At 44.6% G+C, this 27,663-nt stretch overlaps 1 protein-coding gene across 1 annotated transcript in view; it reads left to right on the top strand.

Annotated features, from left to right (window-relative positions):
* Positions 1-25,709, top strand: part of LOC108232105 (adenylate cyclase type 6) — a 39,285-nt gene extending 13,576 nt beyond the window's left edge. The window contains exons 4-24 of the mRNA XM_017409690.3: positions 13,315-13,464; positions 15,324-15,445; positions 16,023-16,134; positions 16,240-16,367; positions 16,446-16,604; positions 16,751-16,892; positions 17,762-17,890; positions 17,983-18,011; positions 18,104-18,251; positions 18,342-18,439; positions 20,154-20,241; positions 20,335-20,451; positions 20,548-20,706; positions 20,823-20,998; positions 22,265-22,291; positions 23,168-23,197; positions 23,368-23,500; positions 23,572-23,835; positions 23,935-24,139; positions 24,236-24,360; positions 25,226-25,709. Of these exons, the coding sequence (XP_017265179.1) occupies positions 13,315-13,464; positions 15,324-15,445; positions 16,023-16,134; positions 16,240-16,367; positions 16,446-16,604; positions 16,751-16,892; positions 17,762-17,890; positions 17,983-18,011; positions 18,104-18,251; positions 18,342-18,439; positions 20,154-20,241; positions 20,335-20,451; positions 20,548-20,706; positions 20,823-20,998; positions 22,265-22,291; positions 23,168-23,197; positions 23,368-23,500; positions 23,572-23,835; positions 23,935-24,139; positions 24,236-24,360; positions 25,226-25,354 (2,670 nt within the window). The 3' untranslated portion in view covers positions 25,355-25,709. The remainder of the gene's footprint in view (positions 1-13,314; positions 13,465-15,323; positions 15,446-16,022; positions 16,135-16,239; positions 16,368-16,445; positions 16,605-16,750; positions 16,893-17,761; positions 17,891-17,982; positions 18,012-18,103; positions 18,252-18,341; positions 18,440-20,153; positions 20,242-20,334; positions 20,452-20,547; positions 20,707-20,822; positions 20,999-22,264; positions 22,292-23,167; positions 23,198-23,367; positions 23,501-23,571; positions 23,836-23,934; positions 24,140-24,235; positions 24,361-25,225) is intronic.
* Positions 25,710-27,663: the final 1,954 nt, after the last annotated feature.

Genomic DNA, 27,663 nt, shown 5'->3' with positions numbered 1-27,663 from the left:
AACAAGGATACCTGTCACGCTCCGCTCACGGCTGGGATTGACCGCCGACTGATGGGATCTCACACAGAAAACACACAGGTTCACCTGGAGGATCTGCATTGGAGCAAACATACGCCAGCATGTTTTTAAAATTTGCACACACACACACACACACACACACACACACACACACACACACACACACACTCATGCCTCCACTAAGAGTCTGTGGACCAGTACCAGCTCTGACTGGGAGCACCACTTCTGAGACTGACGGGGAATAAACAGCATCGCTAAGTGTCTCTGTCAGTGCTCGTGTCGAGTCGGTCCAGCGGTTGCCATGGAAACAGCTACAGCTCAAGCTGCCAAGACCCAGTTTGTTAACCGGTGAAAAAAATGGAAGGAAAAAAAACAACAACAACAACAAACCAACATTTTCAGGAAAATAGGTCAAAATCGATTTCTTTTTCCTTCAGGATGGGCGTTGGAAGGTTCGAACCTTTGAGACGCTGCACTGTTTTGGCAGCCAGGATGGATTTCTGCGCTGTTTTCCTCTTCCCTTCACACAGTCCAAGTGAGACGGGCCATAATTAAACACGCCGATGACAGAGAAGAAGTCATCCGAAAGGAGGCGGCAGTGTGGATGCTGTCTGTTTCACAGAAGCCTATCTGCGGTCAGCCTGTGTTCCCACTGCTGTGGAAATGTGTCACAAACCTAACAAAAAAAAAGAAAAAGGACGTTTTTTTTAATCCTTCCTTGAATGGATGTGTTTCGGCAGCCGCCTTTCATGCCAGAGTTAAAACTAAGAGAAATCACGGCGTTGGAGTCAAACCTTGAAAATAACCCTGTGTGATCTCAGAGTGTGTGTTGGGAAGCACTCTCAGCTACCAACACAGCTAATTTTAGCACAATATCTGTCAAACTGGCTGAGTTTGAGCCCTTTTTGTGTTCACTGAGGTCAATGAGTTGTGGCAGCCATCTTTAACTGGGCTGGCTCCAAACGTTAATTAGCTTGAGATGAAATTAATTATTATTTCCTGACAGTTTTAATAAAATTCGTCAGCTGGTTCATAGAGTAAAAAAACATCATCGTTCACCTTCTCCTTCTGACGGCAGGCGATAATAAGTGTTTGGTTTCTGGTTTTATACTTCATGTCATAGGAGATCGGTTTTTCTTGCTAGAACCGACACCGTTACGTCCCTCGGGAGGTTTTCATCGAGCCCAGCTGTCCCTCGAAGCGTCGTCTCTTCAAACCGAGCCGTCCTGCAGGGGTTCCACGTGTTTCAGATTAATACTTGACTATATTGTTGGAAAAAAAAAACATTTAGGTTTTCCGTAAGCTCTCCAAATTAATGCAGATTTTGTTTGAGAGAAACCCACATTTGGCGACTCCGCAGCTGGAAAGCTTTGTCACACTTTCTCCACAGAAGTCACACCCGCCTGTCTGCCAACACAAATGTGTGGAGGGGAGTTTGTGTTTTTTTTGTTTTTATTTCAGCGTTGGGACCCCCAGCTCGTCCCCGTTCGTCTTCACAGAGACACGACGGCAGAACGACAAGCCTCAGCTTGATCGGGTTAACTGTCTTTACATCACTGGTAACTGTTTGCGACCCGGCTTTACGTTAATTATGCAGCGTGTGGAGAGCTCTCCTGTTTCAGGAAACCGCTTCAGAAAGTGCTTTCGGACCTTTGTTGTCCAAAGACACCAGTGTTGTGATACCTTTTATATTGAGAAAATAATATATTTCGTCTTTCAAAATATTCTTTACCAATTTGAGCTACGGAAACAAAAAAAAAAACATGTCCTTCTATGGAGTTTTCGACTAAAATAACTTTTATTCTCCTTATAGATTTATCTCATGCATTACATTTATTCCAGCTCGTATTTTTTTTTACTTAAATACACAGAATGACTCAATTTCATCCACAAACTTCAAGAACTCAGCTGCTAATGGAGTCTACCATAAACTTCCTCAGTTAAATGACTGGTTTATTGTCTGCTGCTGGAGGGAATTTCTGTGTAAATTGCATTTCTTTCCGCTAAACTCAGATTGTGTCCCTTTCTGTTTACTGTAAAGGGCACCGCCTGAGCTTTTTTTTTTAAAATGACAAATGTGCAAAGCAATATAAGGCAAAGTTTCCAAAACCTCGGTTTCCTTCTCCCTAATCCTCTGATGTTGACAGTGTTGTGTGATACACAGCGAACTGTGTATATCAGGTTGATTATCATAGAAAGGCTGGACAGTAGAGCGGATCTGACGTTGGGGTTTGACAGTGAAGGCTGGAAGAAGGACTCAGAGGATCCAAGCTGGAGGTCCTGGAGGTCCTGGGAGGAGCCACTATCCTGCAGGTTTTAGTTGTTTCCCCGCTTCGACCCGCCTGATTTGAATGACTGAGTGACTAACAGGCTTCTGCAGAACTTGAAGACCTGCTGAAAACCAGGGAAACATCTAAAACCTGCAGGATGGTGGCCCCTCCAGGACCAGGATTGGGCGCCACTAAGAAATGTACCGAACAAGAGCGAACGACAACAGGAGCTGAAAGCCGGGGGACTGTATAAAATCCTAATGCATGAAGGACGACAAAAAAACAGGAGGTTCAAAATATAAAAAATAAAAAAGCTTCTCCAGAGGAGTACAAAACATGAACACAGAAGCTGAGATAAGCTAACAGAACAAAACAAAAAAAAGGAAAGCCTTTCCCTGACAGAAGGAAACCGTTCAACAGTATGAAATGACCAAGAAATGTGAAATAATAGGAGCTGGGTCAAGTTTTCTAAATGCTAAGAAAAGCAGCTCCTGTGTGTTATTTCCCTGTTTTTGCATAGAGTCCCTCGGACCAACCCTCCTTATTTTCTGCTGCCGCTGCAGTAATGCTCTGTTAGCTTTAAACAGTCCCCTGCAGGTGTTCATTGGAGACAAACAATCATATGAATGGAAGCGTGAACAATCAGTCTTCATGCGAAAACAACATACTTCTCACCTCAGGCCTTATCTTTATTCTATCCGTTCAAATTGACACTATCATAATGTGGCCGAGGTTCTGAACAATCAATATCTTATCTGTTGTAGATGGCTCTTTGAACGACCTCAGTGGAGTGGAGCCAAGGCCAAAGTGGATTACTGGCTTCTTAAAAGAAAAGAAAATTCATTGTGGTTCTCATGAACTCTATTTTATGAATCGAATTCTTGAAGCTGAAATGGGTTAAAGATGGCAGCACTTCACTCTGGCCTCGGCCCCGCTCAGACTAGCCATTAGCTTGTCAACTTTAGCAGAAATAATCTCCAAACCGATGCTGTTGGAGAGCTATCTGCAGCGGGTAAGATATTAACGTTCTGAAAGCCACCATTGAACTGGAGCATGTGTCCACCAATCAGAAGCTGCGCTGCCTGCGGACTGATCTTGTTGCTGCTCGGGCACGTTCAGTGTTGGAGACTGTCTCAGTGAGAGTACCTGTCGAAATAAAGGTAAAAAAAATAAAATAAAACCAGGCTGCCCTGCAGTCGCAACTCAAAAGTAGAAAAAAAAGGCTTTCCGTAAAAACACCGGCTGCAGTACAGATGCAACTAGAAAGCAAATGCCCTAACCCTAACTTTCTCATATACTGAGAGCACAAGCTAAATTCAGCAAAGCGGTGAAGAGCTAAAACAGGAAAATAGTAGCCGAAAGCTGAAACGTGCAAAATTGTAGCTAAAAGCTAACACTAGCAAAGCAGTAGCTAAAACATGAAAGCAGCATAAGCGGACAAAAATAAAGGAAAATGCTGAGCGAGATTTGAAAAAGAGCAATTATTTTGAAGGAACTGATGAGATCTCAATGAATTTCTATGGGGGAAATCTTTGTATATAAAGTGAAATATTTTAAAAAGTATGAAAGTTACAAAAGCCAAAAGTCATGGCACCCATCTCCTGAACGAGCTGAACGTTTTCATACATGAACGATTAAAACAGCATGTATGTGGAAGTAGTTTGATTGCAATAAACCCCAAAAACCAATCAGCATTCATCCCGTTCAAAACTCTAAGTCGAAAGCAATCACTTGAAACAGAGATCGACCAGAACGGTGCCGGACGCTGCTTCATGTCAGTCACTCTGATGACAGAAGACTAAGAATAGCCTTCAGTGGAGAGATTTACGCCATCCTGGAAACGTCCTGCGAAGATGAGTTCCTGAGAAACCTCTGCTCTGCTGTTTGTCACAGATTTACCGAAGAGGGCGTTTCGTGCGGCGCGGGGCACGCGAACGTCCGTCCGCCTGCGTGGCGGCGCGGGCGGGCCGACGCTCCGGCCGGGACAGACGGTCGCGGCGACCACCGGGCTTGAGTTAAGAGGGCACGAAGGTGGGGTTCTGCTGCTTTATCTCTCGCCGTGGCTCTGGTTGTTTCAGATAAGGGCCGAGCGAGCTGTGTGCAGACATGACGCCCAGGCTGAATACACAAACCCAGCAGCTGCCTTGCACCGCACACACACACACACACACACACATTCTCTTTTACAAAGGCTGAAAGTGACAGTGAACATCAGATAGATGGAATGTAAGAATATGGAACGATAAGAGCCAACCGTGGGAGTGACTGTGATGTCGTGTCATGAGCAGCGCGTCATTGTGTTCGAGGTGCTACAGCGTGTTTTACACATCCTGATCCAGCACAGATGTTCCAGATGCTCCCCAGAGGCCGGTGAGCTCTGACTTGAACTCCGGCTGGCCCCGTATCAACAAATATATCCTCTCAGGCCTCGCTCCCTCGGAATAAAAGGTTTTATAAACTCTTCTTATCCACACGGCGCTGGTCCAGCTGCATTAGTTTTACATGTAAGCTTTTTTTTTTAATTATTATTTTTTTCTCAGTGGATTAAAGCGACCTTTGAAGAATGGTGGTGAAAGGATTAATCAAATAATGGTTTATTTCCCAAACAATGACTGTCCAAGTTCTGACTGATTGGCGATCTGGTGTGGTTTGAGCCGGTTGTTTTGTGCTTCTCGAAAACCATAAAACGCTAGGGCAAAATTCAGAGAAAGGCTTTTATTTGTTCACTGAAAATACCTGCAGTTGTTTGCACTTTTGTCTAGCTAACTTATCACCTAAACCAGTTGTCGTGTGGATCTTTGAAAGCCGTGGGTTTGCAGATCATTAACCGTATAGTTGGTTTTACAAGGTCCAGATTTACGGCTCAGTGCTCCTCTGTTAGCAGCTCTGACTTTGTGCTGGGATTAGGAAGTTTCGACTCGAGCAAATTGCAGCAAATTGGATTACGTTTCTCCCTCTTTCTCTCTCACTCAACTACCTGAGGAGATGGTTCCTTTGTCCAGCAGTCGCCAGTCCAACACTCATTTCCAAGGTCCGTTTGGACCAGCGGTGTCCAGTCCTGGTCCTGGAGGAACTCTATCCTGCAGGTTTTAGTTGTTTCCCTGCTCTTCAGCAGGTCTTCCAAGTTCTCCAGAAGCCTGTTAATCACTCAGTCATTCAAATCAGGTGTGTCAAAGCAGGGAAACAACTAAAACAGGGAAGATAGGCTCCCTCCAGGACCAGGATTGGACACCGCTGGTTTAGTCTCCAGTTAACCTAACATGCATGTTTTTTGGGGGGTTTTTTTGGACCGCGTGGAGAACCTGGAGTAGAACGTGGAAACGTTTTTGAACCTTGGACCATCTTTTCTGCGAGGTGACCGTTCGAAGCGACTGCTCCTTCATGCAGCCCGGATTATATTTGTTGTACGTTTGTCACCATGATGCCGAGGTGCTTTTTTACGCCATGTTTTCAGCTAACCTCCCAGCGCTCGTGTTAGCCGAATTACCTTTTGAGGTGCAGCTGCTGACATCTGTTTTCTAGCAATAAAATAGTGTCTGGCTTTGCCTGTGTTGACATGACAGAGCCTTTACGTGAAAAATAGAAAGTATGGGACTAATATGCTGCTGGTTTTTGTAAACCCTGCATTATGTGAGCCGTGAACGAGTCAAACCCGTCGTAACAATGACACATTCACTGAATGGATTCATCACAAAGGTGCACCTGATCTTTAAGATCTGCATGTTCGGCTTTTGTGAAGGCTGCAAACTCTCAGTTGTGTTTTCTCAGCTCAGACTCAGCCATGCCTCCCGGAGAAAGGTATTCCCGCTTTTCTCACTTCCTGTCTGAACGACTGCACCTCTCTGTGTGAGGTTTAGATAAATCATCCCGGCATCGTCACAGCTCCTCTTCTGACTGCTACAACAAAGCGATATAGGTCCCATCTTGGCCTCTCCTCACAAACTTCCTGTCCGATTTTAAAAAGATTAAAATGTTGTTATTAACTTTTAAGGTTTTTTTTAATTTGTCTGGCCCAATCACATTTAACTGATCTCCTTATACCATCTGGTCAACCAGCCAGTTTCTACCAAAGGCCTCAAGATCCAGAATAAAATGTAGATTTTATATTTTAATTTGTTGTATTGTAGCCTGATTTGACTCTAAAGCACCTTTTTTTAAACATATATAAATAAAATTGACACTGGCGTTCTCTCAAAGTCCTCAACGTTCATATTTCCCCTTTAAAACTTTGATTGGACCTATTATCAATCAGCCTCTAAACAGATTTCAAATCTGATTACTATTTGGTTCATATGGAGTACAGTATTTTTTAAGCATTTGTCAAATCCAGCACGGTACGATGTGACCGTGTTGATTTGTAGACTTTTTATTTTGCCAGAGCGGCGTCTCTTCGCCTGCTGCCTCCACCTCCTCAGCTGGTCCTCCCTGAACCTGGGTGGGGAGGGGGGGTCCTTTGGAGGGAGACCGAGGAATGTGGGTGAGAGCTGCTAAGTGAAAGCTGCGCTGCCATCTGATAATTCACAGCCTCCGTGGGTGTGAGTTTCGGGCCAACACCAAGCAGAACCTTTTCACGAGACGGAGAAAGAGGCTCACGCAAATAAAGAGGCGAAGGGAGCCGGAGCCTCGGCGATGTGGGCATAATGAAGTCGTTACTGTGAGCACATCCATGTCTTCTATGCGCCGAAAAAGCCCGTAGGTTCAGGTGTGGTCATTCGTACGGGAGGATAAACGAGAAGTGGGACGTCTTTAAACCAACTTAACGTTGTGTCCTCATAGTTTCTGACTAACAGCTCTAATAACGTGACTTCAAAGCATTAGGAGAACGACTAATGGAGAACTGTCTGTTGGCCGACTTCGCTGTGGAGGGTCTTTTAGGACCCGACTCACAACCACAAACGTCCCCTCGTTGGCAGAGTTTGGACTTGGTCGAGTTTTGTTAAAGATAGACGTGGCTCGCTTGTTGTTGAACTCAAAAGAGACCCTCAGAAAATCAGAAAACGGGGTTCTGTTTGAGATTGCGAAGGTTAAAATGAAACTGGTTGGTGATCTACAGCTGTCAGGTTTCATTTTACACCATGATCATTCTTTAATGCCTCTTATAATTATGTTTTTTTGGGTGCTGGTGTTCATTAGTAAACACAAAAATGGCTGTAACTGAGGGAACTTTACAGGTACTGAGCTGAAATTTATTGTGGCAGTCTCTGAGACACACACCATGAGCACTAACACATCTCGCCAGCTCTCACTGTGTCACATGATGTGTAGCATCTTTTATAAGGTTTGACCAAAACGGTGATAACTCCTTCTAAGCTGAGTTTAAAACTCTGAAGGTGGCGGGCGACATGCATTCCTCTAAGGAAGGCATCATAATTCATATTCTGCTCCAATTTACAAACATCTGAGCGTTCATCTATGCAGACAGCTCCTATTTATTTGTCAAATAAACTTCTTATTTTTGACTAAAAAAGTCTGCCCCTTTAACCTTTAAGTCCTCGGGTCAACAGCTTTCTGCCTTCGTTTTTTGTTTTTGTTTTCTTGAAGCAGTTCACTGTATTCAGAGAGAGTCAGGAACACCAGAAATGTAAGCTGAAAAGATTCTGAAGCATCTCTGAGCTGAGGGGAGCAGCGGAGACGGGGGGGGGGTAGTTGTCCCGGGTTTGTCACCATCCTGATAAGTGATCTTTTTAGCGCCGTGATCCGTCCTTAGCGTAAAAATATTGATTGCGGCTGCCGGCGAATAATGGCGTTCTGATGCACTGCATTTGTTTTGTTTCGTTTTTTTGTCTCCTGGGAAACGGTCGAACGTCTCGTTTGTCCGGTCCGCCGTCTTTTAAAGAACGCTCACTCCCCCTCTGAAAGGGGGGCCCGATGGCCTTAAAAGTCAATGTTTATAGACTGGCTGTCAGGACGGCGGACTTCCTGCTGAACTTAACGGCTGCTGCGTGAAATCCATCATAAAGGATGAGAAAAATTATAAATGCATTCCTTGGAATATTCTGTTCACTCCCTGTCGTCCTCACAGCTCGGGGGTTTCAGGTCCAGGAAGTTAGATTTCAGATGCTGATGAACTGAGTGCCTTTAAAGCGTCGGCGTCCGTACGTCAAGTTTAATTGTGAGTCTGAGTCAGATTTTCAGGAAATACTAACAAGATCAGACTTTGTAATGGTTTCATGGTCCCCAGAGGGTGAATCCTACTGATTTGTTAATACATTACATTGCCAAAAGTATTCACTCGTCTTCCTTCACACTCATATGAACCTGAGTGACATCTCATTCTAAATCCAGAGGGTTTAATCTGATGTTGGCTCATCCTTTGCAGCTAGACCAGCTTCAACTCTTCTGGGAAGGCTCTCCACAGGTTTAGGTGTGGGTCTATGACCATTCTTCCATTTTTGAGGTCGGACACGAAGGCCTGGCTCACAGTTTCTGCTCTAATTCATCCTAAAGGTGTTCTGTCAGGTTGAGGTCTGGACTCTGTGCAGGCCGGTCAAGTTCTTCCACACCAAACTCACTCCTCCATGTCTGTATGGACTTTGCTTTGTTCTCTGGTGTGCAGTCATGTTGGCTCAAATCTAAAACCGGGTTTAGGTGAAATAAGGCACCCTTTAGAGCGGTAAGTGATTCGGGCCTGGTTGGTTCCCTGTAGGTGTAAAATGTACACAGACAAAAGTTTGTTCTTCTGTTCTCCACCTCTGTTTGGTCAGTTGTTTATGCGCCTCGCAGTAAGAGCTGCTTATTGATTCAGCAGCTCATCCATACAACCATGTAGATCATTTATTGATTAAACCGGTATATCCTCTATAAGCTGGGCTTTTTTTCTTCTGTGACAAAGCACAGTATAATCCGTGCAGCAGAATAGCCAGTTTTCCTGCTGTGTGTTCTTCCTGTCCTGTGTGGTTCAGAGCAGCTCTTACATAATGCCATTTTGATATCCAGGGATTAGGTCGGGGTCCTCTCCACAGACTGGTCGGCTGGCTGCTTCCATCATGCCGCCGTCGGGGGAATGACAGCTGCTTTTCTAGCGGGAAGACGATACATAAATTCCTAAATTTGTTCCCGTCCTCATAAGCGTAACACTGCGTTTTAATCAAGGAGGTTGACTTTATTGTGGCTAAACCAAACCAACAAGGTTAGATGTGCCGAGTTCAGAGGAGGTGGGCAGGTGTGGCGGCGGCCTGGCAGTGGCAGCCTGTACAGGTAGCAGGTACACGCTGCCAGGCAGAGCTACTGAAGAGGTGGAGTGCTGTTGAGTAAACACGGGACACTGCTGTGTACTCTGTAAACCCGGCCTCCTGCGCCCTCTCAAGAAAAGCAAGCAATTACTCTGAGGCCGGGAGGAGCCATGACACCAACGCTGAGCGAACCGAAACAGGGAGACGCTTCCAGGTCGTCACATCTGGGAAAATATCCTCGTCCACATATAGGTCCTTATATAGGTCCGGCTGTAGATCCACACATAGACACATTATAGGTTCCACTGTAGATCCACATACAGATCCCCCTGTAGATCCACATATAGTTCTGCAAATAGGTCCCTAAGTAGATCCATAGGACCAGATATAGGTCCACATATAGGTCCAGACACAGGTCCTGCTGTAGATCCACATATAGGACTAGACAAAGATCCACATAAAGGTCCACATATAGATCTATATGTAGGACCACATCTAGATCCATATAGCACCACATAAAGATCTAGGTATAGATCCATATGTAGATCCACATATAGGTCCAGACACAGGTCCCGCTGTAGATCCATATATAGATCCATATGTAGGTCCAGATATAGGTCCATCTGTAGCTATCAGGACTTCCTGCTTGTATAAACGTTCACCTGCAGGTTTCACTTTTGTCTCGCGACCTGTTTTTGCTTGAACAGTAAGAGGAAAGTAAACAGTGCTGAGCGCTCTGAGCCATCTGCCTAATGTCACTGTGGCCCATATCTGTCCCCCTCCCCCCCATCAGCCTCTCACTCTTCCTCCTCCTGTCATCCTCACATTGTGTTTTTCCTTCCTCGCCCTCTTGTCTTCATGCCACTTATTTCCTTCCTACCCCCGACATCTGTCAGTCTTCAGTTTTATCCGTGCTGCACATTAAAACGCTGCTCTTCTTCTTCTTTTCTTTTTTAAACCCATCCTTTGTTTACTGTCTTTGCAGGCTCCATTCTCCATGACCCATCTGTTTCTATTTTTGGCCGCTGCTATTCTCAGAACTTTCAGGACTATAGGTTTATATATCCATGCTTCTTTTTACATCAAACCTCCACTTAAACAGGTTTGTTTTCTATCAGCATGACATAAGAGGCGTTTTTTTAGAGCAAATAATCTTAATTAGTCCTCGAATGAAGCTGAAAGACAGAATAATACACAAAAAGGAGCAGAAGGTCCACAGTCAAAAGGTCAAACGTGAGTTCAAAGGTTTGCAGAGCTCACAATATTCTGCCTAGTATTGTATATTTTAGGTTTGACCAAAACAGCTGTAACTCCGTCTCCCATCATCATAAGATGATCTCAGTTTCAAACTCTGCCATGGAAGGTGATGGGTGATATGCATCCCTTCAAAGAATGCCAGGCTTTTGATTTGGAGTGTATTCTTCTGAATTTAAAAGTCTCTTATTAATAAAGTTCACATTAGCTGAACAACATTAAGTCCCATAATCATATTTCTAAACATGCAAAAGAAAGAAAGACTATATTGTAAAATATTAGCAGTTTATTTATCTTGTTGCTCGAATGTACATTAATATATATATATATATATATATATATATATATATATATATATATATATAATTATATATATAAAACCAAATATATAAAAATAAAATTGTGTTAAATTTGCAGAAAGTTTGTGAAATAGAAAAGAAAGACAAAACCCTGAGAGAGATGTTAGAAAATGCCTGGTGATAGTGAGTTTTAATGATATATTTTTTAAAATATTTTGTATAAAAAAGGTTATGGCTCACCGTTTTATATGTTTTATATGTATATATATATATATATATATATATATATATATATATATATATATATATATATATATATATATTTTTATATAAAAAGCTCTTTGAAGGCTTTACTTTGACAATGTTTCCTGAAAGTGGCAGCTGTCCTTTTAAAATGGAAACTTCCACTACAAAATAATTTTTAATAATTGTTAAAATACAGTTTCCTTATCTGATCTTTTTAATTAATATCTTTTTATAGTATTTTTAGGTAGAATTAAGATGAACATCAAAACAAAAGCATATTTCAAATATCCAGTGGTTATAATAGCAGCCATTATTCATGTTTTATCTGGGTTTTATGGTGTTTTTGTCTCTTCATAGTCAGTTTCAAATGTTTACAGTAAAATCTACTGGACAAAAACAATCTTAGATTATTTCCCTTTTCACCCAGAAGATGTCACTGTGCTGCGTGTTGGCTGCGGAGCTGCTATAAAAACAGCACAGAAAGTAGAAATAATAATAATAACTTTCTCATCCTCTTCCCGTCCGGTTACCAGGCCGAGTGCTGCTGTTTAATACAGGAAGCCTCATGTCTGCACTTCCCGCTCCACGCATGGAGGAGCGTCACGTATCGTCTGTAAACACGAGCAACCTTTTTTTTTTAAAGGAAGTGGCCTTCTGTCCGGCGGGTCAACAGTAATTCCCACAATGCGCATCAGGATTTCTCCTGTTTTTATATACAGTATATATATATATTTCTATATATATATATTTATATACTGTATATGCTGGATCTCAGTCTACTGCAGCGTTAAATAAAGCACGAGAACTAAACTGCTCACAGGAAAATGACAGTGAACACACATGTAGGCCCAGTTCCTGCTTGGAGTGAATTGTGGGACATGTCAGCGTACAGAAGAGCCATAAACACGAGACAGCTGCAAGTAAAGGATGTCGTAAATAATACTCTACATTATGAGCGAGGCAGATGAATTACAAAGATAGAGATAACGTTTTAAAGGAAACTAAAAGGGTCTCTGTGCTGATCATGTAACTGCTTGTGCGTCCGCGCGTGCATTCGATTATCCGTCCGTGCACCTTTACGACCCGATCACATGTTCTCATTAAACGTTTGTTGGATAGCGGTCGTGATGATCGGGTGGCCTGGGTGGTGCTATAATTAGTCCCAACAGTTGTTGCAGGCTGACAGATTAGTCTGATAGCTGTTTTTTTTTTTTTTTATCAAATCAGAATCCGATGTAACAGGATGTGACTTCCTGCATGGTCTGAAGGCTGCAGGAAACCATCTGTCTTTGCTTGGTTTTCTTCTGCAGAGCTTCAGATTGTCTGTCGCTCATCTGCGGCTGCTATGATGAAGTCTTTCCTGCAGACGTCAACTATCCGACAGCGTCCATCTTTAATTGTATATTGAATAAAAACACATAAAACCACAAACCGTTTGACCTCGGAGAGTTAAGGAACCTTTATTGTTGACAAAAGGAGGGAAACATTTGAATAAACTTGTGTTTCAGTAGTTCCTGTGTTGGTAGTTAACATTGCACGCCGACACTGTTAGCAAAATATGTCATAAAACACTGGACAGCTTTTAACAAAACTCTCAGAAAGTAACCATCGGATTTGGAGTCAACCCAATTGAAGATGGCCGCCACAACAGAGCAACCTTAGCAACTGAATAAATGTTTATAAGTCAGTCAGTTTTACAGATATCGAGCGAAAATGTAGTCTGGTAGTAGCCGAGAGTCATCCACAACGCATGCTACGAGCCCTTAGGCCTGCAAAGCAGCAGGCGATATGCGTTTCTTCAAGAAAAGCCAGTTTTACTGTTTGTTTTCATTTTTTCTCTTTGATGATTATCAGTAAAATGAGCACATCTGATCTGCACCACTGACACCAGGCTTGACTTTCAGATAACATTCCTCACGTTTACTGCGCAAACCCTTGGCTTTTTTTTTGTTTTTTGTCTAAAAGCGATAAATATCTCACTTGTGGTTTTCTTTTCTTTTCTTTTTTTGTTTTTAACCTAATTGTCGACAATCGTCCTCCTCTGCTCCCCTCCAGGTGAGCGCGAACGTCCTCATCTTCCTGTGCACCAACATCATCGGCATCTGTACCCACTACCCGGCCGAGGTTTCCCAGAGACAAGCCTTCCAGGAGACCAGAGGCTACATCCAGGCCAGACTTCACCTGCAGAGGGAGAATCAGCAGCAGGTAGGGCTCCTGGACGCACGCCGTCTGCTCGACGCGTAGCTTTTGGAAAGCCACGGAACGCGTAGCGGTTGTAAAATCAGTGGATAGGTTGATGTGACAACAAACGCGTGGGACATCTCGTGGATGGTGGACCAGTTCAGTCTGCGGTCCAACCAGGCTGCCACTATTTACTGTTAAGAAAAAGGGACAGGTAATCTGCCTCCGTCCTTCCTGCTCCGAGGCTTATTCCTGAACCACCTAAAGGTCACCGGTAGCCACGACGAGATCCCGAAGGGTTCTTGTATTTGTGTCTTTGTGAAACGCAAAATTACTGAACCCCGCGTCAGAGCCGTGAACTTGTCCGTCTTCACATTTCCCGTGGTGGTCGTGTCTTCTCTCCTCCGCCGCGCTGCTGCTGTCTGGGTTGGAGGTTCGGGGCAAAAAGAATCTATTTATAGACGCATCGCAGACATGGACGAATCGGAAAGGATTTGATCTGTGCTGCACAGTTTAAGAGTCGGCAGAGTAGCTGCTGCACGGTTTGTCCCAGCAGAGTTACCGTAGCTTCCTGTAGTAGAAGCATGCTGCAGTAAAACTGTGCTTTCACATCTTTTTTATCTTTTCTTTGCTGAACCATGTCTGTGTACATAAAAACTGAAGTCATCATGACAAGACTGTCTCTACTAATGACTTTGAAACGTTTGATTTGTGTTTAAACATCCAGTGATGTACACAATGCTAATTGCGTTAGCTTTTCTACGGTGCTTTCAGTGTTAAGTTAGCGTCTGTGCTAACTGTTGGTTAACAGCAACATACAATAACTCGTGGCCTCCGCAGCAAAGCAGGACTGACAGTGTATAACTCCAGGTTCAGCTCTGTCTTTTCAGGTCAAAACTGAGATAAGAGATACGGTAAACGAAGGACTTTGGTGTGTCAGACGATTCTGTTAAACATTTCCAGAGAAGCATGTTTCTGTGAGATATCTCAGCAGAGAAGAATGTTTCAGTGGCTTTAAACAGACTCACTTCCTTTCAGTTTATTTTAATTCATGAGCTGTTGTCTGTTTTTTAATACTGTTCAAGTAAGCGGCAAACTATTCCAACCAAATTACATCAAATGAAGTTCATACGTTTATATTTTTATCCGCATCCACAGTGTACTTCTGAGCAGTCAGTATCTTACCTGCAGTCAGGGTGAGTTCAGTCTGGATTATCAGAGAGAAGTTCTCACCGAGGATTCAGGCCGCAGAGCGACAGTCTTAGAGGTTTTCTAACATTTCAGACTTCTAAAATATTACATCTGTTCAGGTGAGCGCCACTTGAGGGATTTTTACACCTTTGCATCAGATTGTTAGGCGGGCCTGACATCAGCTTCGGGTTTCACATGAAACGGGCTCAGGCTGTGTACACAACCCCATTTAAAACAAATCTAAACTATTCCTTTAAGACTTACAATCAGTTTGAAATCAATAAATAAGAACTACAGAAACTGCAGAAAACTAAACCTAGTTATCTCTCAGCTCAGACACGGTGAAAACTGTGAAAACGCATCAACAGTGTTGCGTTTGTTTGGGCTAAACTTGTGTTTCCTCCCACTTCGTTGTGCTGGCCGAGTGCAGCTTGTTGCTGTATTTTTATTACTTTTAGGAGAACAGTGGACCTTCTCGGCAAACCCATCCAGCATGTCAGAACTGTCGGCTGTCTTCAAGGAAAAATAGACGCACAATTAGTGAACTTCTGCCGTCCTTCAGTAAAAAATGAAAAATGTTTATTCGCGTGACGAGGCCGCGCTCAGACACACGAGCGGCGGTGACATATTGCACGCAGACAGCAGCGTCACGGGCGAAACAATCTGCATTTTCTGTGTTGCGTGTTTTCCAGGAACGTCTGTTGCTCTCGGTGTTGCCAAGGCATGTTGCCATGGAGATGAAGGCTGACATCAGTGCCAAGAAGGAAGACATGATGTTTCATAAGATCTACATCCAGAAGCACGACAACGTCAGGTGAGCCGGCGGCGGCGAGGCGGGGCAGGGGGAGAGGGTGGACGACTCTCGGTCGATTTCATTCAACTTTTATTAACTTTGACTGTGAGCGGGGCGGCGCGTTGGAACAGAAACAGCTTCTTAAGATGCTTTTGACCATTTCAGGAAAATTAAAGACTAAACATTTCTGTTTCCTGATTCTGAGACTGTCACTTGTTGGTCTCTCTCTCACACACGCACACACACACACACGAAGGTGCTCACAGAGTCAGAAGAGGCTAGAGTAGTTTGGGAGGCTAATTAACACTAGTGAGGGAATACTTAATCACCCAGTGCCAAGATAAGATAATCCCCAAAGATAGAGAGCATTCAATTACAGCCCTGAGCAAACACAACATGCTCTCATAAACACACACACACACACATGAAACAGTCACAGAAATCCTTGAGACGACTTTAAGGTCAAACGTCATCCCCCCCGCCGAGGTTCAATGTCCTCACCGTTATGTTCCAAGGCTGCTGTAAACTTTAAACCTGGCTGTTTTGCTGCTCCAAAGCGTTTTAAACTCTGTTTCTCTTTGTCTTCCCTCCGCTTCAGCATCCTGTTTGCAGACATCGAGGGTTTCACCAGCCTGGCGTCCCAGTGCACGGCTCAGGAGCTCGTCATGACGCTCAACGAGCTCTTCGCTCGTTTCGACAAGCTGGCGTCGGTAAGGGGGGCGCCGTAGATTTTCCACAAAATGCCCAGGTTTCCCCACGATGTTGCCTCGTCCCTTCCGTTGATTCGTCTCTGCGTCTTCTGCCTCCCTTCTCAGGAGAATCACTGCCTCCGCATCAAGATTCTGGGGGACTGCTACTACTGCGTGTCCGGGCTGCCCGAACCCCGGGCCGACCACGCCCACTGCTGCGTGGAGATGGGCGTGGACATGATCGAGGCCATCTCGTGAGCAGGGAGAAAGACGAGCACCTTGTCGGACGTGACGTGGCTTTGATGGAACGTTGACGTTTGGTGTGTCCGCAGGTTGGTGCGCGAGGTGACGGGCGTCAACGTCAACATGCGCGTGGGCATTCACAGCGGGCGCGTGCACTGCGGCGTGCTGGGACTCAGGAAGTGGCAGTTTGACGTGTGGTCGAACGACGTCACGCTGGCCAATCACATGGAGGCGGGAGGCAAAGCGGGGTGAGAGAAAAACACCACAGAATTGGAAAAAAAAAAGGAGACGGCTCGATTTGAGTCTTTTGGGATGATTCAGCAGCCTAGTTTTTTTGGGGTTTCGTCATTTCTTCGTATTTTATCTGTGGTCTAAGTGTTTCTGTCGACACCAGGCGGATCCACATCACTAAGGCCACGCTGCAGTACCTGAACGGGGACTATGAGGTGGAGCTGGGCTTCGGAGGTGATAGGAACGCGTACCTGAAGGAGAACAGCATCGAGACCTTCCTGGTTCTTGGCTGCAGCCAGAAACGGGTCAGTTTGCAGAAGCGGGCCCATCTCAGTGGCAAAACAAGAGGTTTTTAATTTTCAGGGCTGCTAAGGCCAGTTCAGATACACCCAGGGCTTGTATTTTTCCTCTTTGTTTTTTTAAATTTTATTTTTATTTCAGGGATTCCTCACTAAACGCTTCTAAACATACACACTCAGATTGGTTTGAAAGTGCGTTAGGATGTGATTAGGTTGGATGAAAACAGAGGAGCAGTTAGGTGTCAGTGATTTGATTTGATTTGAAAAGAAGCATTTACTGAAGCTCCTCAGATCTCTTCTCCTCACATTATGCAGGATCTTCTCCGCAGCGCAGGAGGATGTTAATGTGTTGGGTTTTGTTTGTTTTTTTCTAGCTGTAGTGGCAAGTAAAAATAAAGTGCTTAACAAAAGGAATTCTTTTCAGTGGATTTATGAGTCAGATTTGAAAAATGGATGTCGAATTTACTTTGTTTCTGGACCGGAGTTTGAATCTAAGATTCTGTCTCCAGGAAATACACGGCTCCTTCCTGCCTGAGCTCAGTTGTTTCAGGAAATTTATAAAACTTTGGCAAAAACGCATCAGAATCGAGGCTTCAGACGGGACGGGGGAGATAATCCTGAGTTTGGTTCGAGTAGTTTCGGGGGATTTCCTCTTGAGGAAACATAAATATGCGTGACTTCTCTGGAGCTGACGAGCTTGTAAATGAAGTCCTCCAGCCGCCTGTCCGATTCTCTCGATGGCGCAGAAAGCCCCGGGGGGGAGGGGCGGAAGCCAGATTCACTTGGCGCTCTTAGTCACTGCTTTCGCCGTTGGCTGCGTTGCGGCGCTGCGCGAGAACAGTTGGTCAAGCCTTCGTGTTGTTCCCTCTGAGCAGAAGGAGGAGAAGGCGATGATGGCGAAGATGCAGCGGACGCGAGCCAACTCCAACGAGGGGCTGATGCCACGCTGGGTCCCCGACAGAACCTTCTCCAGAACCAAAGACTCCAAAGTCTTCAGACAAATGGTGAGGCTGGACTTCAATATGCTGGTGGAGGAGGCGGGCTGCGGCTCCTCTCTCGGAGGGTCTGAATTATGTCTCGTCTCTTTTCTTCGCAGGGAATTGACGAGTCCTCCAGTAAAGACAAGTGAGCGCCGGCTGTTGAAGCATGACTCGGGTGGGGTGGGTTCGTTTACTCTGCTTGCTCAGCCTGTGTGTGTGTGTGTGTGTTTTCGGCAGCCGGGGGGTTCAGGAGGCCATGAATCCAGAGGACGAGGTAGACGAATTTCTGGGGCGAGCCATTGATGCTCGCAGCATCGACCAGCTCAGAAAAGACCACGTCAAGAAGTTCCTGCTCACCTTCCAGACCTCCAGCCTGGAAAAAAAGGTGCAAACGAAGAAGCTTCTCAACCTGACAGATTACAAAAAAAAAAAAAAAATCTGCTCATGTTTCATCTTTTTGTCATTATCGTTGCAGTATTCGAAGAAAGTAGACGACCGCTTCGGGGGTTATGTCGCCTGCACCCTGCTGGTGTTCTGCTTCATATCGTTCATACAGATTGTTATCTTTCCACAGTGAGTACCTCCAGCCACACGGTCTCATAGAGCCACGCTTCAGATTCTTCAAGATTTACCCCGTTTCCTTGAAACATGTACACTCAGAAACCACCCCGACTGCTGCTGCTGCTGCACAGAAAACTAGCTGTTTATTTCTGATTTTACAGACCTCATAGTTCAGATGTAATGAATGAAGTCATTTGTTTTGGGCTGAACATGAAAACACAAGACCACCGCAGATAACAGGAGGAGGAGAACCTAAAGACTTATTTCTACTTAATCAGATGGTTGAATTTCACCCCCCAGTCAACGTATTCAATCCTGGAAATTTCCTCATGATTTCCATTCATAAGGGCGTGTCCGCTGAGACACCATGTCCTCCCGAAGCGTCCACCCGGGGAGTAAATCTGTGTCATCGGAGGTGCAGACTCTTGTGTTTTCTACGACCCCAGCACTCCGTTTGGAGAGCGTAGATGACCTTTGCGCTGCACACGTTGTTCCCAGAGGATATTTGTTGGGAAACGTAACATTTTCTTCTGTTTGTGAAAAGTGGCACACTTTGATCTGTGTGACCTACTTTTTTTAACAGTAAACGTCTCCAGAAAAATCGTGACTTGAGACATAATCACAAAACTGCTGTTTTATTATATTATATTCTTTTTGTCTATTTTAACCAGTAAAGACCATTTAATCTACCCTTACTGTCTTTTTGCCATTTTTTATTCTTGTATGCTGGTGAGCCAAAGACAGTTTTCCACTCCGATGGACAAAAAAAGACTTTATTTTGTATTAAACAAATTTGTATAACATGCACTGATCTAATTTTGACCCCCGATGTTCACTGAAGACCCTCCCTGTGTGATCTTTGATCCCCCCTCATTGAGGCAGGGACCCCGGCTGGAAACATGTCCCTCTAAACCAGCGGTTCCCAAACTTCTCAACTTCTGACTCACAAAATAACAACAAGAGAGACTCGTGAGTCCAACTAGCGCTGCTTACAGTATATTAGCATCACTAATTAAACAATGAAACATTGAAAGAATATCGACACAAACAATCTGAACTTCCACTGTGCCCCTTTTATCCATTTACAACTCTGGTTATATTTTTTTCAATCAGTTATGATTAAAATATTGAAGTTAGATGCTTTTAAAAATTCATCTGGTTTCTGAAAATCATCTCAGGAGCCACCAGTTGGTGTTTCACGACCCACAGTCGGGTCCCGACCTCAGTTTTGTGAACTCCTGATGGATAAATTAAAAAGTTTACTGCTTTACTTCTATTTTTCTGATATTATTATAAGTTTGTTTGGCATACAGTCTGGTTCCCTTTAGAATCAGAGCTGAAGAACCAGATATAAAGATTCAGGTTTTAACTCTTAGTTAAGAAGAATAAACTCCCTGATATGATGTTTTTGTTGCTAACATGCACCAATAGATTTCTTTTTTTTAATGTTTTTTTTGTATTTTTTTCTGTTTGTAATAAAGCCTCAGATACCTTTAATGCAACTGCTGAGGGTTTTTTTTACTAACAAGGCTGTAAAAGACCGTCTGTGAGTCATGTGACGTTTTATAGAGAAAAACAGAAGTAGCTTCTTCCACTCAGAACCTTATAAGACATGTTATTTTTTGGGAGTTCTAGTTTGGCTCCACAGCACAAAAGTAAAGTGATACAAACGTTGTTTAGTTGACAAGATCCTTTAAAAACCGTCTTTGTGTTTTCTTTCCTGCAGCACCCCGGTAATGCTGGGAATCTACATCAGTATCTTCATCATACTCGCCAACATCCTCTTCATCTGTGCCATATACTCTTGCATCAAGGTAGTGGAGCTCATCTGGACTCTACAACAAACGCTATGATGGTATATTTTTGTTTTTGTTAAAAATCCACCTGTACCCCGTGTGCTTGTGCAGCTCTTTCCAGGCGCGATGCAAACCGTCTCAAAGAAGATTGTCCAGTCTCGCACCAACAGCACCCTGGTTGGAGTGTTCTCCATCATCCTCGTCTTCATCTCTGCCTTCATCAATATGGTAAGACGTGATGTCCTCTGTGGGGTTAAGTCAAACAGCGGGGCTGATTTTTTCTTGACTCTAAACGCCTGCTTGTGTGTGAACGTCTGGCTGCAGTTCGCCTGCGACACCACCAGCCTGGCGGAGTGCGTCGCAGAGAAGCTGAACACGTCCGCAGCCCTGGTGACGCCCTGTCTGATCCGCAGCCTGAATGTGTCCGTCGAAGGCGGCCTAGAGATCTGTCCGAGCCAAGGTCCTTCCTGCCCGTTCCCCGAGGTGGGCGCCACCTGTTTGTGTTCGGTCTCTGAAGGCAAATGTCCTACTTGCCGTTTGCACCTCCCTGGGAGCTCTCGCCGCTGATGTGTGACGCCGCTGTCTCCTGTGTGTGTCAGTATTTCAGCTACAGCGTGCTGCTGACGCTGCTGGCCTGCTCCGTGTTCCTGCAGATCAGCAGCATCGGGAAGCTGGCCCTCATGCTGTTCATCCAGCTCACCTTCCTGCTGCTGGTGGAGTGGCCACAAGTAGCGCTGTTTGACAACGCAGACCTCTTTGTCACCTCCAACGCCATGTAAGTGCAGCGGCACGACGACTCTGAAATGCCGCCTTTGCTTTTGGCCCTTGGTTTGCGTTGAAACGTTTGAAACTGGGTATTGAATTAAGCCAGGACCTCAAAGGGCTGCTGCTGTCAGAGGCTCAAAATAAGGCAAATGTTGAGTTGCAGTGTTTGCGACCAAGTGACCAGCGAGCTGCGCGGCTGTGTTTCGCACGGCCTGTTTTCGTGTGCAGAGCTCACACAACTGTATTCTTAGCTGTGCACACGATTTTGTCGCCCACCCTGACCCGCATCGTACCCGCCTCGGCCCCAAGTTTACGACTGAAATCAAACTAAGCAGATTCGGACCAGTTTCTTAATTATTCTTAGTAGTTAAGACCTGGACGTGCGGAGCTGTAGCCTCAGGTGTTTTTCGAACGACCTCAGATGTCAGAAGAATTTTTGAAACACAAGGTTGCAGGTTGTGTTTTCTCTGCGAGCAGCCTCCATTTCCTCAGGACGCCGACACTGAAAGCCTGTGGCGTGTTTAAACAAAAACAAACAAAATGTAGACTCTTATTTAGTGGGGTGCAGGCGAACCCCTTAGACATCCGAGGGCGTCACAGAGGTGGTGCTGCAGTAAAAGCCCACTCATCTTAATCTCACTCATCCGAGCCGAGCGGGCTCTTGGTTGTGGCGTGACCCGCTCTGGAGACAGCGGTGGGTGTGGCCTCTGACTGGAGCAGTACGCCTGTCGACCCGCGAACTTCACGCACCTGTTAGTTTGCCCCACTGTCAAGTTCCAAACTGTTTCCATACAGTAGGGAAAGAATAAACAAGCGGCAGCGTACAAAAAAATAACTTTCCTAGTGCTGTAGAACGACACAAACAAGACTGAGACACCTGCAACAAGTCTGAGACTATTTTGAGAGAAAACTGGAGAGTTAATCCATGAGTGACGTGACATTCTGACTTGATGACATCCAGGTAATTAAGAAACATTTCAACTAAGCCCTAATTTATTTATTCTTGGAGAAAAGAAATCCTAACATTAACATTTGCTTCTTGAACACAGATATTGGATAAAAAATCTCTCTGATGTAGATTTTTATGTTTTTTAAATACACAGCTTCACTCTAAAACGAGAAAGTTGTTTTTACTGCGGAAAAACAAGATGTGCAAATTATTCAACCTCGTTGCTTCTTTGCTGGTTTAAGAACAGATTTCAACCTTTGTGACTGTTTTTATATTTGTAACAAAAACCCTGCACGTTTTGTTTACTTTCTTCTTCTCTTTTTCTAGTGATTTAAATGAAACTAGCGCTGAATGGTGAGTTGAATGGTTTAATTCACATTATCTGTTTGTGTGGAGACAAAGTCATTTCTTTCAGTTTCTAATTAGATGATTGCTGGGTGAAAACAACTTGTTCCTGGAGTTTTACAGAACCCCAAAAAAAGTTATATTAGACCCTCTTTTATTAGTTTTATTTTATGGAACTGGTGCTGCGGACAGATGCAGCCTCAGCTTAAAGCCAAACACGGAGGTGTGAGGCTGATGGTGTGGGCCACGGTGCCGTCTGAGTACCAACGTCTCCGGAGTCAAATAAGAAACGATCTGGCTGAAAGTTTGTCATCCAAAAAGAACAGAATGACTGAATCTCGACCCAGTTGATGATGACACTGGAGGTAAAGCTTGTTATGGACCGGAGGACATTTTGTTACGCCCCGTCCTTTTTACCGCAGCTGTCTAAAACCAGCCACGCAAACCCTTCCAGGCCCGATGCGGTTGTGTTTGTCTGCAGCTCGAAAGTCCTCCAAACATTTATTAGACTAATGCTGTTTTATTTATTTTTCTGTTTGTAAAACAGAACGCCGAAGTTAACGACTCTGAAGAAAAGATGAGTTTTTACCTTTTAGAAAGGTTAAAGTTTCCCAGAAAAGAGTTGGTTTTTACAAGACAGACCTTGAAACGGGAATCCTAAGAAACGGCTGAATTATAGCAGTTCATCTGTTGTGTACGTCTGACAATAATTGTCCTTCATCATCATTTTCTGTTGGTTTATATTAAAACTAACGGAGGCTAAAGCCAGACTCGACTCTCCCCACACTGTTTGAACACTGATCCTTTGTTTTATCCGTTTAGCTTGAAATATGGATAACCAGCCTCATTTCTTCTCACTGGAACTTGTTTTCTTTGTAATTTCAGGTCCAGTTTCAATGAAACTACAAACCAGTGGTAAGATGTTTTACTCACTTCACACAGATTGTAATCCTGTCTTGATTTAAGTTTTGAAATAGTTTTCTTTGTTTGGAAAGAGAATATCCTACCTCTGCTTTTTTTTACTTGCTTCTTTATTTTAAAGTTTGTCAGCAGTGAATGAATAAATCCTGTGAATCGTTTTGCAGCCCATTTGTTGTGACCAAAGTGTCCCTCCGGGTCATGACTCCAGTGATCCTCACAGTCTTTGTCCTGGCTCTGTACCTGCACGCACAGCAGGTCGAATCGACCGCGCGCCTCGACTTCCTTTGGAAATTACAGGTACGCGCTTTAGAGTCCGCTAGAGGGCTGCGTCCCGGCGCCTTTCATACTTAAACCCCCTTCACTCCCAGGCCACTGAGGAGAAGGAGGAGATGGAGGAGCTGCAGGCCTACAACCGTCGCCTCCTCCATAACATCCTGCCGAAGGACGTCGCCGCCCACTTCTTGGCCCGAGAGCGGCGCAACGACGAGCTGTACTACCAGTCGTGCGAGTGCGTGGCCGTCATGTTCGCCTCCATCAGCAACTTCTCCGAGTTCTACGTGGAGCTGGAGGCCAACAACGAGGGCGTGGAGTGTCTCCGGCTGCTCAACGAGATCATCGCGGACTTCGACGAGGTAAAAACCGACCGGGGTTTTTTTTTTTTTTTTTTTTTTGAAAACTCAGCTCGGATCTTTGAGCTTAGAGGGTTTTCGGCTTTTCCTCTTTCCCCCCAGATCATCAGCGAGGAGAAGTACAGGCAGCTAGAGAAGATCAAGACCATCGGCTCCACCTACATGGCGGCCTCCGGCCTTAACGACTCCACCTACGACAAGGAGGGCCGCACCCACATCACCGCGCTCGCAGACTACGCCATGAGACTGAGAGAGCAGATGAAATACATCAACGAGCACTCCTTCAACAACTTCCAGATGAAGATAGGTGAGGAACGGCAGCTCTGCAAGCCGTCGCGGACACGTTCACAGCAGCCCGCGCCGCCGTGGTCCATCTTTGTGTCTCCGTGTGTTTGTTGAGCAGGTCTGAACATCGGGCCAGTGGTAGCAGGAGTTATCGGGGCGCGGAAGCCTCAGTACGACATCTGGGGAAACACGGTCAACGTGGCCAGCCGCATGGACAGCACAGGCGTACCTGACCGCATACAGGTAGGTGTCATGGGACTAATATATCTGTACAGTGCTGTAGAAATGTATCCACATGTAAATCAACCACAGAAAGAACCAATAAGTTCTGGTTCCACGTGTTTTTATGTGTTTATTTGGCAAAAATGGAGGAGAAACAGACAGAGGACATGTTCTCCCCTGACAGACTTAAAAAAAACTACTTTCTCAGTGTTTTACCTAACTGTCTCATCAAAATATTTATTTAATTACTCCTCGTTTATTCAGAGAAAGGTGTGGACCACTAAAGCAGCCATTTTACAAATAAAATATATAAAGCCGCTAATGCTGGTGTTTTGGTTTGTTTTTAATAAAAGCCTCTTAGGACCAGAAGCTGATCAAATGGCTGAAATGTGGAAAAAAAAAATTCCAACAACAACTTATAGGAGAGCTTCATGAGGCTGTGTTGAGCTTTATCTTTATTTAACGTCTCTGACTGATGTTGTAACGAGTCGGCGAGAAGAATCAATTGATTATTATGAAATATCTTTATTACAACAGCTGCTTTTTGGTCTAATGACATTTTTAGATGTGCAAAAAAAGACGAGTTGCTCCCCCTCTGTGCTCCGGATGTTCTAGATCCAGTTTCTGTTCTTAATTTCTGACTTTTATTCCCTTTTTTTGCATTCAGCAGAGGGAGGGACAGACGTTTTTGCTCATGTCTGTGTGTGTTTGGACTGTTTTTAGTGTCTTTGTGGTAACATGTAATTTGAACTCCCCAGCGTGCCACAGAAGGTGCAGGTTTCTGATAAAACATTACAAAATGATTCCTCGCCGAAGACGAGATCTGGACTTCTGCTTGGTGTTCATCCGATTTCTCAGCTGAAGTTCTTTACTTCCTTCCCCTCAGGTGACCACAGACCTCCACCAGGTGCTCGCAAACAAAGGCTACGTTCTGGAGTGCCGTGGAGTCGTGAAGGTCAAAGGTAAAGGGGAAATGACCACCTACTTCCTGAACGACGGGCCTCCCAACAGTTAGCAGCTACGACCGCCGCCGCCGGGACGATCCCCCTCTGGAAGGACGCAGCACCACTGAGCGAGCACTCGCAGTGCGAGCGAACAGCTAAAAAGAACTACAATCGCCATCACTTGAATCCCAAGCAACGAGGAAAACGGGAACTTTTCGGACTCCAGGAGGAAAAGTGTTCTCGCCGAGAGGAGAAGCTCGCCGTCTGACGGCCACTCCGGCCCCTCGCACACGCCGAAGGACTCGTGTTTTTCTCATGTCTAGCCTCTCTCTCAGGCTTCTTGAAAGATGCAAAGTCTGTTTATTTAAAAAAATAAATAAAAACAATGCCTTTTAGCCTGTGTTAAAGTCAAAAAATAACGATGTAAATAAGTCTAAATTTTTTTTTTTTTTTTTTTTTTTTAATTTGTGTTTGTTTTGTTTTTTTCGGTCATTTTTAATTTCACACGTATTACGAACAGGTACTCATGCTTCGTTTCCGCATTAATTATTTATTTCAATCTTGATGTTTTGTGCTAAAGGTCCTTTATGAAAACGTGTGAACACATACGTGCACAAATATCCAGTTTATTACACGTCGACAAGTGTGTATGTACATGCATATTTGTGTGTGTATGACTATGTGTATAAACCGAGGAGGAATATATTGACCAAAGACTAAAGTATTTACTAAAAGCAAGGCAAGACATGTTGATATGTTCTGGCTCCAGTCAGCGATGATCGCCACCTCTAACCTGGAGGCGGAGGGCCTGAACTCTGTCTGCCTCCTCGCCCAAACCTCTGGCTGCTCCATCACCTCCGTCCAATACCTAGAGTTTATTTATTTAATTTATCTCTCATTCAGGCAGCAGACAGCAGATCTTTTGTTGGTTTGTTTTGGTCCGAATGACAAAATTCCCCCGCGATCGTTCCACCAGATGAAAGTCACCGAGATCTATATTTTTTAATCCGGAGGGAAGATCAAGCCACAGGTCGGACCTTCTCCCTCCTCGCCTCAGTCCGGTTCCTTCGAGGCCGAGCGGTCCAGAGGCGAGGGAAACGCGCCGGCGAGCCGTCGGGGGTGGGGTGGGCGCAGGTGTGTGTGTGTGTGTGTGTGTGTGTGTGTGTGGAGGGGGAGGGCTTAAACTTTGGATTTCAACGCCGTGACACCACGCAGCCTGATTCTTCTGTGAAGAAGAAGTAGAGGAAGGAGAGAACTATCTGTTGATTTTGACTGAATACTGTGCTTTGTAATCCTGAAGGGGCATAACTATTTTCACTGTGAGGTTTTTACGATACAACAAAACTGCTTTCTTGCCAAACATAACTGCTTTAGAGCATGTCTTACTGTGGTTCGTTTTCTTTTCTTCTTTCTTTTTTTTTTTTGTTTTTGGTTCTTTTCTGTTCGTTTCAGCGTAGGGTATTTTGTATAAATTCTGTACCCATCATTTGTATATTCTTAGTGTTATTATTCTTATTATGATGTTGATGATTCTGGTTAATTATTATGCTTAATATGATGATTCCATTCCGACGTGAAGGATAAAAAGAACAGCACGTTTTTGTTTTTTTTTTTGTTTGTTTGTTTTATTATTATTTTTTTGTTGTAAAATGCCAGTTTTAAAGCTCAAGCTCACTGGTACCGACTGATCAACTGCAGCCAACGAGTTCTGCTGTTTACGTCAGGACGGGTGTGATCGTGACCTTCGCAGCAGAACTTCGAATGGTCAAAGCAGTCAAAAAAAATCACCCCCCTTGGTGGAGGAGCAGGCAGGAGGAGCGGGCCACCGCCTCCTTGTATCACTCCCTCCAGTTATTCATTTAGCAAAACGTATTGCCTTAAGTTAGACGAGAACTAACCCTTAGGGTTGCATGAAGAAGACGTGCGCCCGCTCACCCTGCCTGCGCCGCTGATGCTCGGGCGGAGGACGAGGGGGACAAGGGCTCGTTGACAGTAGTTTTTCCAGGTAACACTCTCATCGCTGCGGTGGTCTCGGCCGAATCGGGCGCCGCTTTGAGCTCTTCCCTCACGCTCGTCACCGGCGAGAACAAAACAAGAGAAACAAAAAGAAACACCAGAACAGTTGATCACGTTCGTACCAAAGCCAGCTCACGCAGCCTTTGTGCTCCTGGTCTCTCCTGTGCAATGACATTTTGGGCTCGGGGCGGGGTGGGAGCTCCAGAAGGACCACCAACTTTCACACGAACTGTGACCCACGAAGAACCGACACGAGTTTATAAAGACGTTCATCGTATGTATTCTCTTTCTACTGGCTGTCCATAGACTTGTGTTGATTGTTAACTCTTGGAATGAGGCTTTTGTTTTTGTTTGTTTTTTTTTA

This window comes from Kryptolebias marmoratus, linkage group LG8 (genome assembly GCF_001649575.2).
Source record: "Kryptolebias marmoratus isolate JLee-2015 linkage group LG8, ASM164957v2, whole genome shotgun sequence".
NCBI classification, from domain to species: Eukaryota; Metazoa; Chordata; class Actinopteri; order Cyprinodontiformes; family Rivulidae; genus Kryptolebias; species Kryptolebias marmoratus.
The sequence above is the reverse complement of the archived record's forward strand: the minus strand, read 5'-3'. Positions and strand labels throughout refer to the sequence as shown.